Raw genomic sequence first — 15,311 nt, 5'->3', positions numbered from 1 at the left:
CATCATGTCCTGACCATATCACATCACAACATGCCCTGCAAAAACAAGTTAGACGTCCTCTACTTTGTTGTTGCAAGTTTTACGTGGCTGCTACGGGCTTAAGCAAGAACCAATCTTACCTACGCATCAAAACCACAACGATAGTTTGCCAAGTTGGTGCTGTTTTAACCTTCGCAAGGACCCGGCGTAGCCACACTTGGTTCAACTAAAGTTGGAGAAACTGTCACCCGCAAGCCACCTATGTGCAAAGCACGTCGGGAGAACCGGTCTCGCGTAAGCGTACGCGTAATGTCGGTCCGGGCCGCTTCGTCCAACAATACTGCCGAACCAAAGTATGACATGCTGGTAAGTAGTATGACTTATATCGCCCACAACTCACTTGTGTTCTACTCGTGCATATAACATCAACACATAAAACCTAGGCTCGGATGCCACTGTTGGGTTTCGTAGTAATTTCAAAAAAATTCCTATGCACACGCAAGATCATGGTGATGCATAGCAACGAGAGGGGGAGATTGTGATCTACGTACCCTTGTAGATCGACAACGGAAGCGTTAACTTGGCTGATGTAGTCGTACGTCTCCACGGCCCGACCGATCAAGCACCGAAACTACGGCACCTCCGAGTTCTAGCACACGTTCAGCTCGATGACGATCCCTGGACTCCGATCCAGCAAAGTGTCGGGGAAGAGTTCCGTCAGCATGACGGCGTGGTGACGATCTTGATGTACTACCGTCGCAGGGCTTCGCCTAAGCACCGCTACAATATTATCGAGGACTATGGTGGAAGGGGGCACCGCACACGGCTAAGAATATGATCACGTGGATCAACTTGTATCTCTGGGGTGCCCCCTGCCCCCGTATATAAAGGAGTGAAGGAGGGGAGGGCCGGCCCTCTCTATGGCGCGCCCTAGGGGAGTCCTACTCCCACCGGGAGTAGGATTCCCCCTTTCCTAGTCCAACTAGGAGTCCTTCCATGTAGTAGGAGTAGGAAACAAGGAAGGGGCGCAGCCCCTCCCCCTAGTCCAATTCGGACTAGGCCTTGGGGGGCGTGCGGCCTGCCCTAGGCAGCCCCTCTCCCTTTCCCGTATGGCCCAATAAGGCCCAATACTTCTCCCGGCGAATTCCCGTAACTCTCCGGTACTCCGAAAATACCCGAACCACTCGGAACCTTTCCGATGTCCGAATATAGTCGTCCAATATATCGATCATTACGTCTCGACCATTTCAAGACTCCTCGTCATGTCCCCGATCTCATCCGGGACTCCGAACTTCTTCGGTACATCAAAACTCATAAACTCATTATATAACTGTCATCGAAACCTTAAGCGTGCGGACCCTACAGGTTCGAGAACAATGTAGACATGACCGAGACACGTCTCCGGTCAATAATCAATAGCGGAACCTGGATGCTCATATTGGCTCCTACATATTCTACGAAGATCTTTTATCGGTCAGACCGCATAAAAACATATGTTGTTCCCTTTGTCATCGGTATGTTACTTGCCCGAGATTCGATCGTCGGTATCCTATACCTAGTTCAATCTCGTTACCAGCAAGTCTCTTTACTCGTTCCGTAATCCATCATCCCGCAACTAACTCATTAGTCGCAATGCTTGCAAGGCTTATGTGATGTGCATTACCGAGAGGGCCCAGAGATACCTCTCCGACAATCGGAGTGACAAATCCTAATCTCGAAATACGCCAACCCAACATGTACCTTTGGAGACACCTGTAGAGCACCTTTATAATCACCCAGTTACGTTGTGATGTTTGGTAGCACACAAAGTGTTCCTTCGGCAAACGGGAGTTGCATAATCTCATAGTCATAGGAACATGTATAAGTCATGAAGAAAGCAATAGCAACATACTAAACGATCGGGTGCTAAGCTAATGGAATGGGTGATGTCAATCAGATCATTCACCTAATGATGTGACCCCGTTAATCAAATAACAACTCTTTGTCCATGGTTAGGAAACATAACCATCTTTGATTAACGAGCTAGTCAAGTAGAGGCATACTAGTGACACTCTGTTTGTCTATGTATTCACACATGTATTATGTTTCCGGTTAATACAATTCTAGCATGAATAATAAACATTTATCATGGTATAAGGAAATAAATAATAACTTTATCTTTGCCTCTAGGGCATATTTCCTTCAGTTCATTGTCAGGTATGAGTGTCTTCCGGACTTGTGTGCTGTGTGCGGATATCTTGGCCATGGCTTCAAAGAATGTAGTGATGGACTACACCCTCCTTCAGTGCTTGTGTTGAAAATTATCTCACCAAAATTAGGCCTCCTTAATTTTAGGCAACAAAATTATCTGACCAAAATTTATCCTGGATAGGTCAAGTTGGCATGCGTGAAAAAAATTGAACAACTCAATAAGGTCGGACTTGGTAATGTCCTAGAAGTTCGGATAGAAATCTACGGGGAAACCATTAGGACCTGGAGCTTTGTTATGTTCCATTTGAAACACCGCAACTTTGATCTCCTCTTCGGAGAAAGGTGTCGTGAGTATGCCATTTTCTTCCCCGTGACTTAAGGGATGTCATCCGTTCGATCTTCATCGAGGGTAAAATTCCTTGCCTCCCAAGCCCCAAACAGAGACTTGTAGTATCTCGTTATATATCGCTTTAACTCTTCTTGGCCCTCGATCTGTCCCTCATCCAGTTGGAGGCTAAAATACACTTCTTCCTATGTTTCTCATTAGCGAACATTTGGAAGTAATGTGTATTGTTGTCTCTGACCAGGATGAAATCGGCTTTGGATCTTCGGTACCATTTGATTTCTTCCTCTCTCAACAGATGCACAATTTTCTCATTGGCTTGATTTTTCATCGCAGTCTCTTGTTGAGGCAAAGTGTGAGCCTCTGTGATTTTATCGAGATCATCAATAATGGCAACAAGTCATTTCTTTTCTTTCTTATACATACCACTGATGTGCTTCACCCATCCAGAAAGGAACTACCTTGCGGCATGGATTTTAGAATTCCATCTCTTAATGGGCGTGCTTGCAGTTGTGCGGTTTTACTAAAAATTATTGATCTGCAATGCCTTCCCGATGTAACCAGGTTAATTCAAATTTGAATGATCGGCGAGCATGTGGGGAGATATCAGAGTTAGAATCAAGAGTAATAGATGCATGGTCTGAAAGTGTCTCAATACGCTCTAGGGCACACACGGTTGCCAATGGGAATTTCAATTCCCACTCAGTATCCATAAGCACCTGATCGAGTTTCTCGTATGTCTGCACCAAACAATTATTAGCCCAAGTGTACCGTCATCCCCACATCTTGGCTTCTCTTAAATTCAAACTATCAATATCAACGTTGAATAAGAAGGCTAGTCGAAGCGGTCATTATTTTTCCCTTCCTCATACCATAGGATATTAAAGTCACCCCAATAACCAGGGGGTGTGGATTATCTTTTCTTTAGAAGAGGGGGTGTGGATTATCCTTTTCCAGGTTCACCAATTCCCGTAGGAAGGCGGGTTTTATTCTCATCTCGGGCAACCCATAGATTGCTACCAGCTTTCCCCCTCGCGCTGCATCCCTCTCCCACCTGAGTGCGTGCTTCCCGCACAGGGTCCAAAGCTCCAACCTCTATGCTCACCGTCACCGCCTCGCCATCGTGGCCAACGACGTCACAGATGCACAATACCATGTCCAGAATCTGAGAGTCATCCTTCTCGTCACCCCCGCAGAAGGAATCGGTCAGGAAACGCCTCTTCTTACCCGATGTCGTTTGACATCGCCTTCATCGTTTTGCAGCCTCTCCCGCCGCCGCCGCCGTAGCCTCACAGTCATCTCCGCTTTATTTGCCCTCTGATTTTGATCTACAATATTTATCACCGTCGTCTCGCGAAGATTTGGTTAACTAAACAGGGAGGTGCACTGCAGGCTCGTTTGATTTAACTGATCACGATCTTTCACGAATGAGATCATAATTTGTAAGCAGTGTTCACTGCTCTATTTATTTGCTCGAGAGGTGAGAGAGGCGGAACACAAAGGCTCCGTTCACTCGCTTGCCCCCACCCCGCGGGCGATGGACAAACCCCTGATCCCCTTCTCCTCCAGCCCCCTCCCATTCCTTCTCCCCTGCCGCCGCCGCAGGCGTGGTCCGCCAGGCCCTGCCCGCGCGACACTGGTGGCGGCGGGCCGTTCCTTCCCCGTGCGTGTAGGGGCCGCGAGGTCCCCCTGATGGTGGCGGCGCTCCTCGGCTGGCGGCGGTGTGGATCGGCGGCAGGGTTCTTGTGGGCCTCGAGCGCCCTTGACACGATGGCGTGGTCGTTGGCTGCGGGGCGGCATGGTGTGCTGCTGGCTGGTGAAGCCTACTCGGCCCAGATCTGGGCCCTTTCTGGCCCCATTTGGGTGGGGGAGGGCCGGCGGTTCGGGGCACGGCTCCTTGGTGGTGGTGGCGAGGCGTCAGTGGCTGCAGGTGGTGACGGCTCCGGCAGTGGACGTGCTACAGTGTGGCAACAGGGACTGTCCGGACCCTTTTGGGATCCGGCCGGGCCTGTGGAGGCCTAGTAAGTCCCTGTCGCTGTGTTCGGTCGGCTCGAGGGCGGCGGTGGAGGCTGTTCTGTCCTGTCGGCTGCGTTGCGGTTCTCCCCGAGCCCGTTGTCTCCTCGTTCTCCCTCAAGGTCTCATGTTGGTGGCCTCAGTGAGACAGCGAAGTTGGTCCGGTGACCGTGGTGGCACATGCTGGTGGGCGGCATGTTGGGTGCTGCACTTCCAATCGTCCGGGGTGGCGGTGGTTGTCTCGGGGCGGGAGAAATCCCTGGCGGTGCCGCTACACCCGAGGGCTCCGCCGAACCTTCCTGAGGGGCGTCGGTGATACCCCTTCCCCACTGCCATCCGCATACCTGGGGAAACCCTAGGACTTGTCCGGGCAGAAGCGACGGCGTCGTCGCAATCCTTCCCGAAGGTGTTGCTTGGTACGCGAGGCTTCGGAGTGCTAGGAGTGCGGTGGAACTTCTCCGGAGGGTGCAGCAGATGTCGGTCGTCCTTGCTTCGTTGATCTGTCGGTGTCGGCATCTGTTTCTCTTTCTTTCTCTCGTTTTTTTGGGTTTGTTTGTGCTGCGGCCCCAGCAAACTGGTTATATCTGATAGTTGCTTTATAATATAAAGTGGAGGAAATCCTTTATCATCATTTGTCTGCTCTAGCTAGAGGCCATCATCTCCGGCCGGCCAAGTTCCCTGTCACCAATTTGCACTTGTTTTTTGCACACGGCTGGTTGTGGACGTCCAGCCATGTTGTCGATTGGTTGATTCACACCATGCATGTTCATTTCATTTCACTTCAGTTGGTTGGTACTGAAATTTAAGCACAACTTTCTGTAGGAAAGCTTGTTTTGCACGTCGCCACGAAAATCGTCGGATTTTCCTCATTAGTTTGTAGGCTAAGAAAATCGTCTGAGGTCTTATACCTCTTGACGTGGGCACGAGCCTGAAATTCCAATTTCAGCCCTCGAAACATCTCATATGTTTCGCGACGTTTCAAAAACCGTCTTCGGTGCCTCAACTCTAAACCGTTTAACTGAACTATCACGTAGTTATCAAAACGTGTATGTCAGATGTTCGCAACATCCACAGACGACGTTCGAGGTTCAGCACACTGAGCGGTGCATTAAGGACATAAGCCTTCTATGAAGCAATGAGGACAATCCTCGGTTTACGGACCTAGTCCGCATAATTGCTACTATCAACTTTCAACTAAAATTTCTCTAGGAACATATCTAAACAGTAGAACTGAAGCGCGAGCTACGACATAATTTGCAAAGATCTTTTGACTATGTTCAGGATAATTAAGTTCATCTTATGAACTCCCACTCAGATAGACATCCCTCTAGTCATCTAAGTGATTACATGATCCGAGTCAACTAGGCCGTGTCCGATCATCATGTGAGACGGACTAGTCAACATCGGTGAACATCTTCATGTTGATCGTATCTACCATACGACTCATGCTCGACCTCTCGGTCTTCTGTGTTCCGAGGCCATGTCTGTACACATGCTAGGCTCGTCAAGTCAACCTAAGTGTTTCGCGTGTGTAAATCTGTCTTACACCCGTTGTATGTGAACGTTAGAATCTAACACCCGATCATCACGTGGTGCTTCGAAACAACGAACTGTCGCAACGGTGCACAGTTAGGGGGAACACTTTCTTGAAATTATTATGAGGGATCATCTTATTTACTACCGTCGTTCTAAGTAAACAAGATGCATAAACATGATAAACATCACATGCAATCAAATAGTGACATGATATGGCCATCATCACTTTGCTCCTCTTGATCTCCATCTTCGGGGCTCCATGATCATCATCGTCACCGGCATGACACCATGATCTCCATCATCATGATCTCCATCATCGTGTCTCCATGAAGTTGTCACGTCATCTATTACTTCTACTACTACAGTTAACGGTTAGCAATAAAGTAAAGTAATTACATGACGTTTATGTTGACACGCAGGTCATAAATAAATTAAGACAACTCCTATGGCTCCTGCCGGTTGTCATACTCATCGACATGCAAGTCGTGATTCCTATTACAAGAACACGATCAATCTCATACATCACATATATCATTCATCACATCCTTTTGGACATATCACATCACATAGCATACCCTGCAAAAACAAGTTAGACGTCCTCTAATTGTTGTTTGCATGTTTTACGTGGCTGCTATGGGTTTCTAGCAAGAACGTTTCTTACCTACGCAAAAACCATAACGTGATATGCCAATTGCTATTTACCCTTCATAAGGACCCTTTTCATCGAATCCGATCCGACTAAAGTGGGAGAGACAGACACCCGCTAGCCACCTTTATGCAACTAGTGCATGTCAGTCGGTGGAACCAGTCTCACGTAAGAGTACGTGTAAGGTCGGTCCGGGCCGCTTCATCCCACAATGCCACCGAATCAAGATTGGACTAGTAACAGTAAGCCTGTATGATCAAAGCATATAGTTTTATACAGACTTGCGGTGAAGCCTGTATTTACAAGAAAGTGAGTGGGAGCACTATAGCATTTCTGATAAGTATATGTGAATGACATATTGTTGATCGGAAATAATGTAGAATTATTCTGCAAAGCATAAAGGAGTGTTTGAAAGGAGTTTTTTCAAAGAAAGACCTCGGTGAAGCTACTTACATATTGAGCATCAAGATCTATAGAGATAGATCAAGACGCTTGATAAGTTTTTTCAATGAGTACATACCTTGACAAGATTTTGAAGTAGTTCAAAATGGAACAGTCAAAGAAAGAGTTCTTGCCTGTGTTATAAGGTGTGAAATTGAGTAAGACTCAAAGCCCGACCACGGCAGAAGATAGAAAGAGAATGAAAGTCATTCCCTATGCCTCAGCCATAGGTTTTATAAAGTATGCCATGCTGTGTACCAGATCTATTGTATACCCTACACTGTGTTTAGCAAGGGAGTACAATAGTGATCTAGGAGTAGATCACTGGACAGCGGTCAAAATTATCCTTAGTGGAATAAGGATATGTTTCTCGATTATGGAGGTGACAAAAAGGTTCGTCGTAAAGAGTTACGTCGATGCAAGTTTTGACACTAATCCAGATGACTCTAAGTCTCAATCTGGATACATATTGAAAGTGGGAGCAATTAGCTAGAGTAGCTCTGTGCAGAGCATTATTGACATAGATATTTGCAAAATACATACGGATCTGAATGTGGCAGACCCATTGACTAAACTTCTCTCACAAGCAAAACATGATCACATCTTAGTACTCTTTGGGTGTTAATCACATAGAGATGTGAACTAGATTATTGACTCTAGTAAACCCTTTGAGTGTTGGTCACATGATGATGTGAACTATGGGTGTTAATCACATGATGATGTGAACTATTGATGTTAAATCACATGGCGATGTGATCTAGATTATTGACTCTAGTGCAAGTGGGAGACTGAAGTAAATATGCCCTAGAGGCAATGATAAAGTTATTATTTATTTCCTTATACCATGATTAATGTTTATTATTCATGCTAGAATTGTATTAACCAGAAACATAATACATGTGTGAATACATAGACAAACAGAGTGTCACTAGTATGCCTCTACTTGACTAGCTCGTTAATCAAAGATGGTTATGTTTCCTAACCATGGACAAAGAGTTGTTATTTGATTAACGGGATCACATCATTAGGTGAGTGATCTGATTGACATGACCCATTCCATTAGCTTAGCACCCGATCGTTTAGTATGTTGCTATTGCTTTCTTCATGACTTATACATGTTCCTATGACTATGAGATTATGCAACTCCCGTTTGCCGGAGGAACACTTTGTGTGCTACCAAACGTCACAACGTAACTGGGTGATTATAAAGGTGCTCTACAGGTGTCTCCAAAGATACATGTTGGGTTAGCGTATTTCGAGATTAGGATTTGTCACTCCGATTGTCGGAGAGGTATCTCTGGGCCCTCTCGGTAATGCACATCACATAAGCCTTGCAAGCATTGCGACTAATGAGTTAGTTGTGGGATGATGAATTACGGAACGAGTAAAGAGACTTGCCGGTAACGAGATTGAACTAGGTATAGGATACCGACGATCGAATCTCGAGCAAGTAACATACTGATGACAAAGGGAACAACGTATGTTGTTATGCGGTCTGACCGGTAAAAGATCTTCGTAGAATATGTGGGAGCCAATATGAGCATCCAGGTTCCGCTATTGATTATTGACCGGAGACGTGTCTCGATCATGTCTACATTGTTCTCGAACCCGTAGGGTCCGCATGCTTAAGGTTTCGATGACAGTTATATAATGAGTTTATGAGTTTTGATGTACCGAAGAAGTTCGGAGTCCCGGATGAGATCGGGGACATGACGAGGAGTCTCGAAATGGTCGAGACGTAAAGATCGATATATTGGACGACTATATTCGGACATCGAAAAGGTTCCGAGTGGTTCGGGTATTTTCGGAGTACCGAAGAGTTACGGGAATTCGCCGGGAGAAGTATTGGGCCTTATTGGGCCATACGGGAAAGAGAGAGGGGCTGCCTAGGGCAGGCCGCGCGCCCCCCCAAGGCCTAGTCCGAATTGGACTAGGGGGAGGGGCTGCGCCCCTTCCTTGTTTCCTACTCCTACTACATGGAAGGACTCCTAGTTGGACTAGGAAAGGGGGAATCCTACTCCCGGTGGGAGTAGGACTCCCCTAGGGCGCGCCATAGAGAGGGCCGGCCCTCCCCTCCTCCACTCCTTTATATAGGGGGCAGGGGGCACCCCAGAGACACAAGTTGATCCACGTGATCATATTCTTAGCCGTGTGCGGTGCCCCCTTCCACCATAGTCCTCGATAATATTGTAGCGGTGCTTAGGCGAAGCCCTGCGACGGTAGTACATCAAGATCGTCACCACGCCGTCGTGCTGACGGAACTCTTCCCCGACACTTTGCTGGATCGGAGTCCGGGGATTGTCATCGAGCTGAACGTGTGCTAGAACTCGGAGGTGCCGTAGTTTCGGTGCTTGATCGGTCGGGGCGTGGAGACGTACGATTACATCAACCAAGTTAACGCTTCCGTTGTCGATCTACAAGGGTACGTAGATCACACTCTCCCCCTCTCGTTGCTATGCATCACCATGATCTTGCGTGTGCGTAGGAAATTTTTTGAAATTACCACGAAACCCAACATGAACACCTCCTGCTTCTTCACCTTAACAAGAGTAACAACATTTTTGAGCGGCTTGTTGACATTAATCTTAACTCGCACCCTGAAAAGGTTGCCCTCGAAGTCGTGGGATTTCGGCTCAGCATAGACATATTCCCCAACCTTTGCTGCCAAGGATTTCAGTAGCGGGTAGTATCCATTTGGGAGGTCGTGGATTTGTATCCATATCTCAAGAGTATCTTAGGGCAAAAGAAGATGGTCTGGTGAAGCCATCATAAGGTGCCAACATGACAGTGTTGCCGCGGAAAGTCCAAGGCCCCTCTTCCATTACTCTCTCCAAATCCCAAAGACAGGAGTACTGCAACGTGTACAAGTTGTCCCCCGAATCTTCACCTTCTTGTCCAAGTCCCAGACTACCCTCACGTTCTTAAAGAACCAAAACTAGCAATAGTTTTTTTTTCATATGAACTCGGGCTATGGCCATCCACCGCGTCATCCTTTCCAGGATCGCCTCCTCATCGTCAACCACAACATCGTCGAGATCCTCTCCGGAGAGCCCCTAACTCCTTTAGCATCTCCTCGACCTCGCACGTGTTCATCCCCGAGCTCGAATCACCTTTTTTTCTTTTGAGGGGAGGACTGAAAAAGGCCAAAGTGGATATGTGGGTTGGGCCTTGGGCTGGAGTATACCTGAGGCGAGCGAGCAAGGGAAAAAGAGCTTCGTGCAGACCCCCCCCCCCCCCACCCCAAAAAAAAAAAGAGCTTCGTGTTGCAGACAGGAACGAAGGCGCCTCCCTCTGATCTGATATATATACTGGAGTAGAATCGATTGATTGGATCATCTGGCATCAAGTGAAGAAGTCGATGGCGGCGGCGATGAGATTCGGCCTCGGCGGTGGCGCTCTGCTCCGGCGAGCGCCCGTGGCGGCGGCAAGGGTGCGGCTGGCCCACACCAAGCCCTGCAGCCCGGAGGAGATAAGGGACGCCGCGGCCCGCGTGGCGCAGATCGACAAGGCCAAAGAGGAGCTGTTCGACAAGGTGCATTGCCTGGTTACCACCTACGATGTTCCGCGCAGGATGAGTCGCAAGTACATGCTTCTCATGCAGCGCCTCTCCTCGCAAATCAACCCTAGACCCCAAGACCCAATCTGGTAACTATCTTGTCTCATTTGATTATTATTTCGCATATTGTTTGTTATATGTCCCAAAATTCTTGTCCTAGATTCATCTAAATACAGATGTATCTAATACTAAAACATGACTTGATACATCTGTATTTAGACAAATCTAAGACAAAAATTTATTAGATACATGCGTATCTAAATAAATTTAAGATAAGAATTTTAGAATTTTAGGACGGAGGAAGTACTTGTATTGTTTCCACAATCCTAACTACAACTCTTCTAGGACGTTTTTGCAGCTTAGTCTTAGTACTATCTATTTAGAGGCTAAATAGATAGTACTATAAATAGATAGTACTAAGACTAAGCTGCAAAAACGTCTTTCGTTAAGCTACAAATCCAATTCATCAATGTTATATATTCCATCTCATCCGTATTTTTATTGTATTGTTTTGCAGGCGTTTCTGTCGACGCCACGAAAGACGCAATACTTACTACAAGTTTCTGGGGGCATGTACGTCTGGCCTTTTGACTGGAGTTGGCATCGGCTTGCTCGTGTTTGCTCCACCAAAAAAGTCTGTTGCGGACTGGTGGAACAAAGTTACTAGTTGAATCCACCTCTTTCACGGCATACTAGTTGACACTGCATTAGTATCAAAAACGCTCTTATATTAATGTTATTATATTATGGGATGAAGAGACTAGCTTGTCATGAGGATTGTATTAGTCATCATACATATAGCTTAGCTACTAGTTCTATCTTTGGACAGTCTATCCATCTTACATCGGCTTGTAAGCCTATGTTTCTTGTTTGACTATAATCTACTCGTATGGCCTTTGCCCGCTACATAAGCTCTTTCAACACATATTCATGCTGGCCGGCATGATCATCATCTTTCCTCCCTACCCATTATTTCCAATGCTTGCTTCACTATTTTTTGTTGCTGCTGTTGTTGAGCACAGTCGATGATGCTCTAATCATACGGCTACGGAACCGCATCTATCGGATGCTAAATCTAACACCCAGAATTCCCTCATATATATTTTTTGGCCGTAGGAATGTTGTTTCCTGCTATGCTAGCTAGGTGTGCAACTCCCTTACTGCTGACAAAATGCTGCCTCTTGCAATGCCCAAATATGAACGTAACAACAAAGATATATATGTAAGTAAATCAGGAGTAAACAGAGACACTATCAGATCAGAACTTTCCCATATTTGCTACTCAGCGGAGGTTTGCTGCTCACCGACGCTGAGGACGAAGGCCCTGCAAACACGTTTTTCTCGCTTCAGCATCGCTCCTGCCATCTACGCTTGCATTTCTGTCCGTGAAGCTCTCTTGGAGCACAAATGCCTAACTGGAGTATCAACACCTTCATCCTTCTTCTTTTTTATTGACAATGCAACCTTCATCCTTCTTCTTTTTTATTGACAATGCAACACCTTCATCCTTCTTCTTCTTTTTTTGACAATGCAACACCTTCATCATGCTCTTGAGTCTTTGTGATGCCATTCATGAGGTGGTTCCGACTAACGGTCTCTGCCATGGATAGCCTACACTACCAGGTCGGTTTACAAGGTCCGGTATAAAAATCTTTTGCAATAGCTATACGAAGTGCTTGGGTAAATTAATACATCTAGACATTCTGATGGATCGACATGGATGTTGGTCAAGCAGAAGACGATAGTGATTTCAGCAACGACGACATAGGAGCGTGATGTTGATGGTGACCGAGGGCTTATGTGGCTTCGAGAAGACTATGGCGCATGCTTGATTCAATGCAGTGTACACATGGGAGATTGAAGTCGAGGGGGTGCGGGGTAGCATGATGCAGCTACATGGAGTCATGTTGAAGGTGGAGCTAGAGTCTGATGGACGAATTCACTCTATACTGATGGAGGGGCTACAGCGTAAGAGCTTGGAGAGTCGAGGCCTATTTCACTGGGAAAGCAAGAGACACGTGGTTCGGACTGGGGCCCAATAGTCTGAAGGAGACTTTACTCGTCATCGGTCGTCGATGGCTGGTTGCAGTGGTTTGGGTCTGCGAACCTGTAGACTCGACCAGTACAGCAGAGGCTCGACGAGATGATAGCAATGAGGCATGCGGTAAGCATGGGACAAAACGACAGGCCAATGCACTGTTGGTCAGACATGTGATCAGACAAGGTGTGCAGAGGTTGCTGAAGCAGTGTTGACGAGTACCCGATTCAAGTTTGTGACGGGGTCTATCGGTGTCAGTTAATGGACGGGAGTTGACCAGGGAGAATCTGAGAAAGTGGAAAAAAGTCTAAAATTGTTAAAAGTTGAGAGAGTACATGGTCGTATATTCTGTGGTGTTCATTGCACATGGCAAAGTGTTGATGACAAGCACAGAAGCAGGCAGAGTGCTATAGCGGTGGGACATGTCAGAGACTATCCGGGAAAAAGATGAGACAACTGCGAATTTGACTAAGGATGACATAGGGCAACGGTGAAATTTCTTCAAGTTTCATACATAAGTTAAGAAGGAGCCGTGATGTTGAGTTCGGGTAAGTATTATATGTGGCGTTCAATATGTCAGTTGTTTTTTTTTCATGTAGACAATAATCGGTGTGCTCCATCGACTATGTCCAGACGATCAAACTCGGGAAGGATCAGAGCCAGGAAGAAAAACTCAAAGAAGAAGCACCGCCATCTGCCACCCTCGCGAGGATTAAAAAAAATCCTAACCTAAACTACTAACCAGAGCGGAGGCATCAAGATTCCTCTCCCCACTACCGGTCGTCGGAGCGACAAGCAGAGGGAAGGTGAGTCCACAGGCTCGTCGATGAAGTCCGAAGGGGAAGGTTTGTCCTAGCCTCTTAGAGTCGGGAGAGGAAACAAGATGGCATATTAAAACTTTCATCCCTAGAGTTACTAAACTCCTAGGAAATGGAGCGCCCTGGTGCATCGTGGGTATGGGGCTAGTGGGTCCCATTTTTAGTGAATAGTATAGGGATTGACCGTCCCATTCCCCCGCCCCAAGTGCCCCGAATTTGCCTCACGAGGAGCCTTTTTTAGCTACCCAACATTTTTTTTTGCACAATTCTTAGGATTGGGTAGGTGTTAGAGGGCACCTTTTCCCATCTCATGCCCTACGTGCTCAAAAATAGAGTTGATGTTGGAGATGCTCTAAAGGGATTGATTGATTGAATGTCCGCATCATAAACCGTTTCAGGAATGCCCGCTCATTATCATCTTTGTAATATATATAGGAAAAAAGGAAAGCGGGGGAGGGGCCATCTTTGCCATCGAGCACCCTCGGTTTCTCAATACTTCCTCCCCCGAGCCCTAGAGCTGGTCAGGTGCTCATGCGCGGAAATCCCCAATCCCTCCTCCTCCTCCTCACTTTGATCCATGATACGTCAATTTTGCATCATGTTTACTGTTGGGAAACGTAGTAATTTCAAAATTTTCCTACGCACACACAAGATCATGGTGATGCATAGCAACGAGAGGGGAGAGTGTTGTCTACGTACCCTCATAGACCGAAAGCGAAAGCGTTAGCACAACGCGGTTGATGTAGTCGTATGTCTTCACGATCCGACCGATCCAAGTACCGAACGCACTGCACCTCCGAGTTCAGCACACGTTCAGCTCGATAACATCCCGCGAACTCCAATCCAGTAGAGCTTCACGGGAGAGTTCCGTCAGCACGACGGCGTGGTGACGATGATGATGTTCTACCGTTGCAGGGCTTCGCCTAAGCACCGCTACGATATGATCGAGGTGGATTATGGTGGAAGGGGGCACCGCACACGGCTAAGAGATCAAGAGATCAATTGTTGTGTCTATGGGGTGCCCCCTGCCCCCGTATATAAAGGAGTGGAGGAGGGGCCGGCCAAGGAGGGTGGCGTGCCCTAGGGGGGAGTCCAACTCCCACAGGGAGTAGGACTCCCCTTTTTCCTATTAGGAGTAGGAGAGGGAAGGAAGAGGAAGGAGGGAGGAAGGAAAGGGGGGCGGCCCCCTCCCAATTCGGATTGGGCTTGGGGGGGCACGCCCCCTCCCTTGCTCCTTTCCCCTCCTTTCCACTAAGGCCCAATAAGGCCCATATACCTCCCGGGGGGTTCCGATAACCTCCTGGTGATCCGGTATTTTCCCAATCTCACTCAGAACCTTTCCGATGTCCAAATATAGTTGTCCAATATATCGATCTTTATGTCTCGACCATTTCGAGACTCCTCGTCAAGTCCGTGATCACATCCGAGACTCGCGGCGAGGGCGGCGGGGCCTGCGAGGGCGGCGCGGCGACGACGGCGATGTCGCGCGAAGAAGTTGGAGAAGAAGTGGTGGTCGATGAAACTGAATTTTTCGTAAGTGACATATATATAGGAGGGGCCTTTAGTACCGGTTGGAGCCACCAACCGGTACTAAAGGCCAATTTTGGCCCGGCCAAGGGGCGGGAAACGACCCCTTTAGTACCGGTTCGTGCCACGAACCGATACTAAAGGCCCAATCATTAGTACCGGTTGGAGCCACCAACCGGTACTAATGGTTGTGCGCTGCCACCGGCGGTACACAATGTTTAGTC

The 15,311-nt window shown here is 47.4% G+C and overlaps 1 protein-coding gene across 1 annotated transcript; it reads left to right on the top strand.

Annotated features, from left to right (window-relative positions):
• The first annotated feature begins 10,500 nt into the window (after positions 1-10,500).
• LOC147993203 (uncharacterized) lies at positions 10,501-11,375 on the top strand. The gene is made up of 2 exons (XM_087542514.1): positions 10,501-10,793; positions 11,222-11,375. Exons 1-2 carry the CDS (start codon positions 10,507-10,509, stop codon positions 11,373-11,375), a joined length of 441 nt encoding a protein of 146 aa, XP_087398640.1. The 5' UTR covers positions 10,501-10,506.
• Positions 11,376-15,311: the final 3,936 nt, after the last annotated feature.

The sequence above is a fragment of the Triticum urartu genome, chromosome 1A, assembly GCF_056163025.1.
Source record: "Triticum urartu cultivar PI428250 chromosome 1A, HENAU_Tu73, whole genome shotgun sequence".
NCBI classification, from domain to species: Eukaryota; Viridiplantae; Streptophyta; class Magnoliopsida; order Poales; family Poaceae; genus Triticum; species Triticum urartu.
Note: the sequence above shows the minus strand (reverse complement) of the source record. Positions and strands in the feature narration are given on the sequence as shown.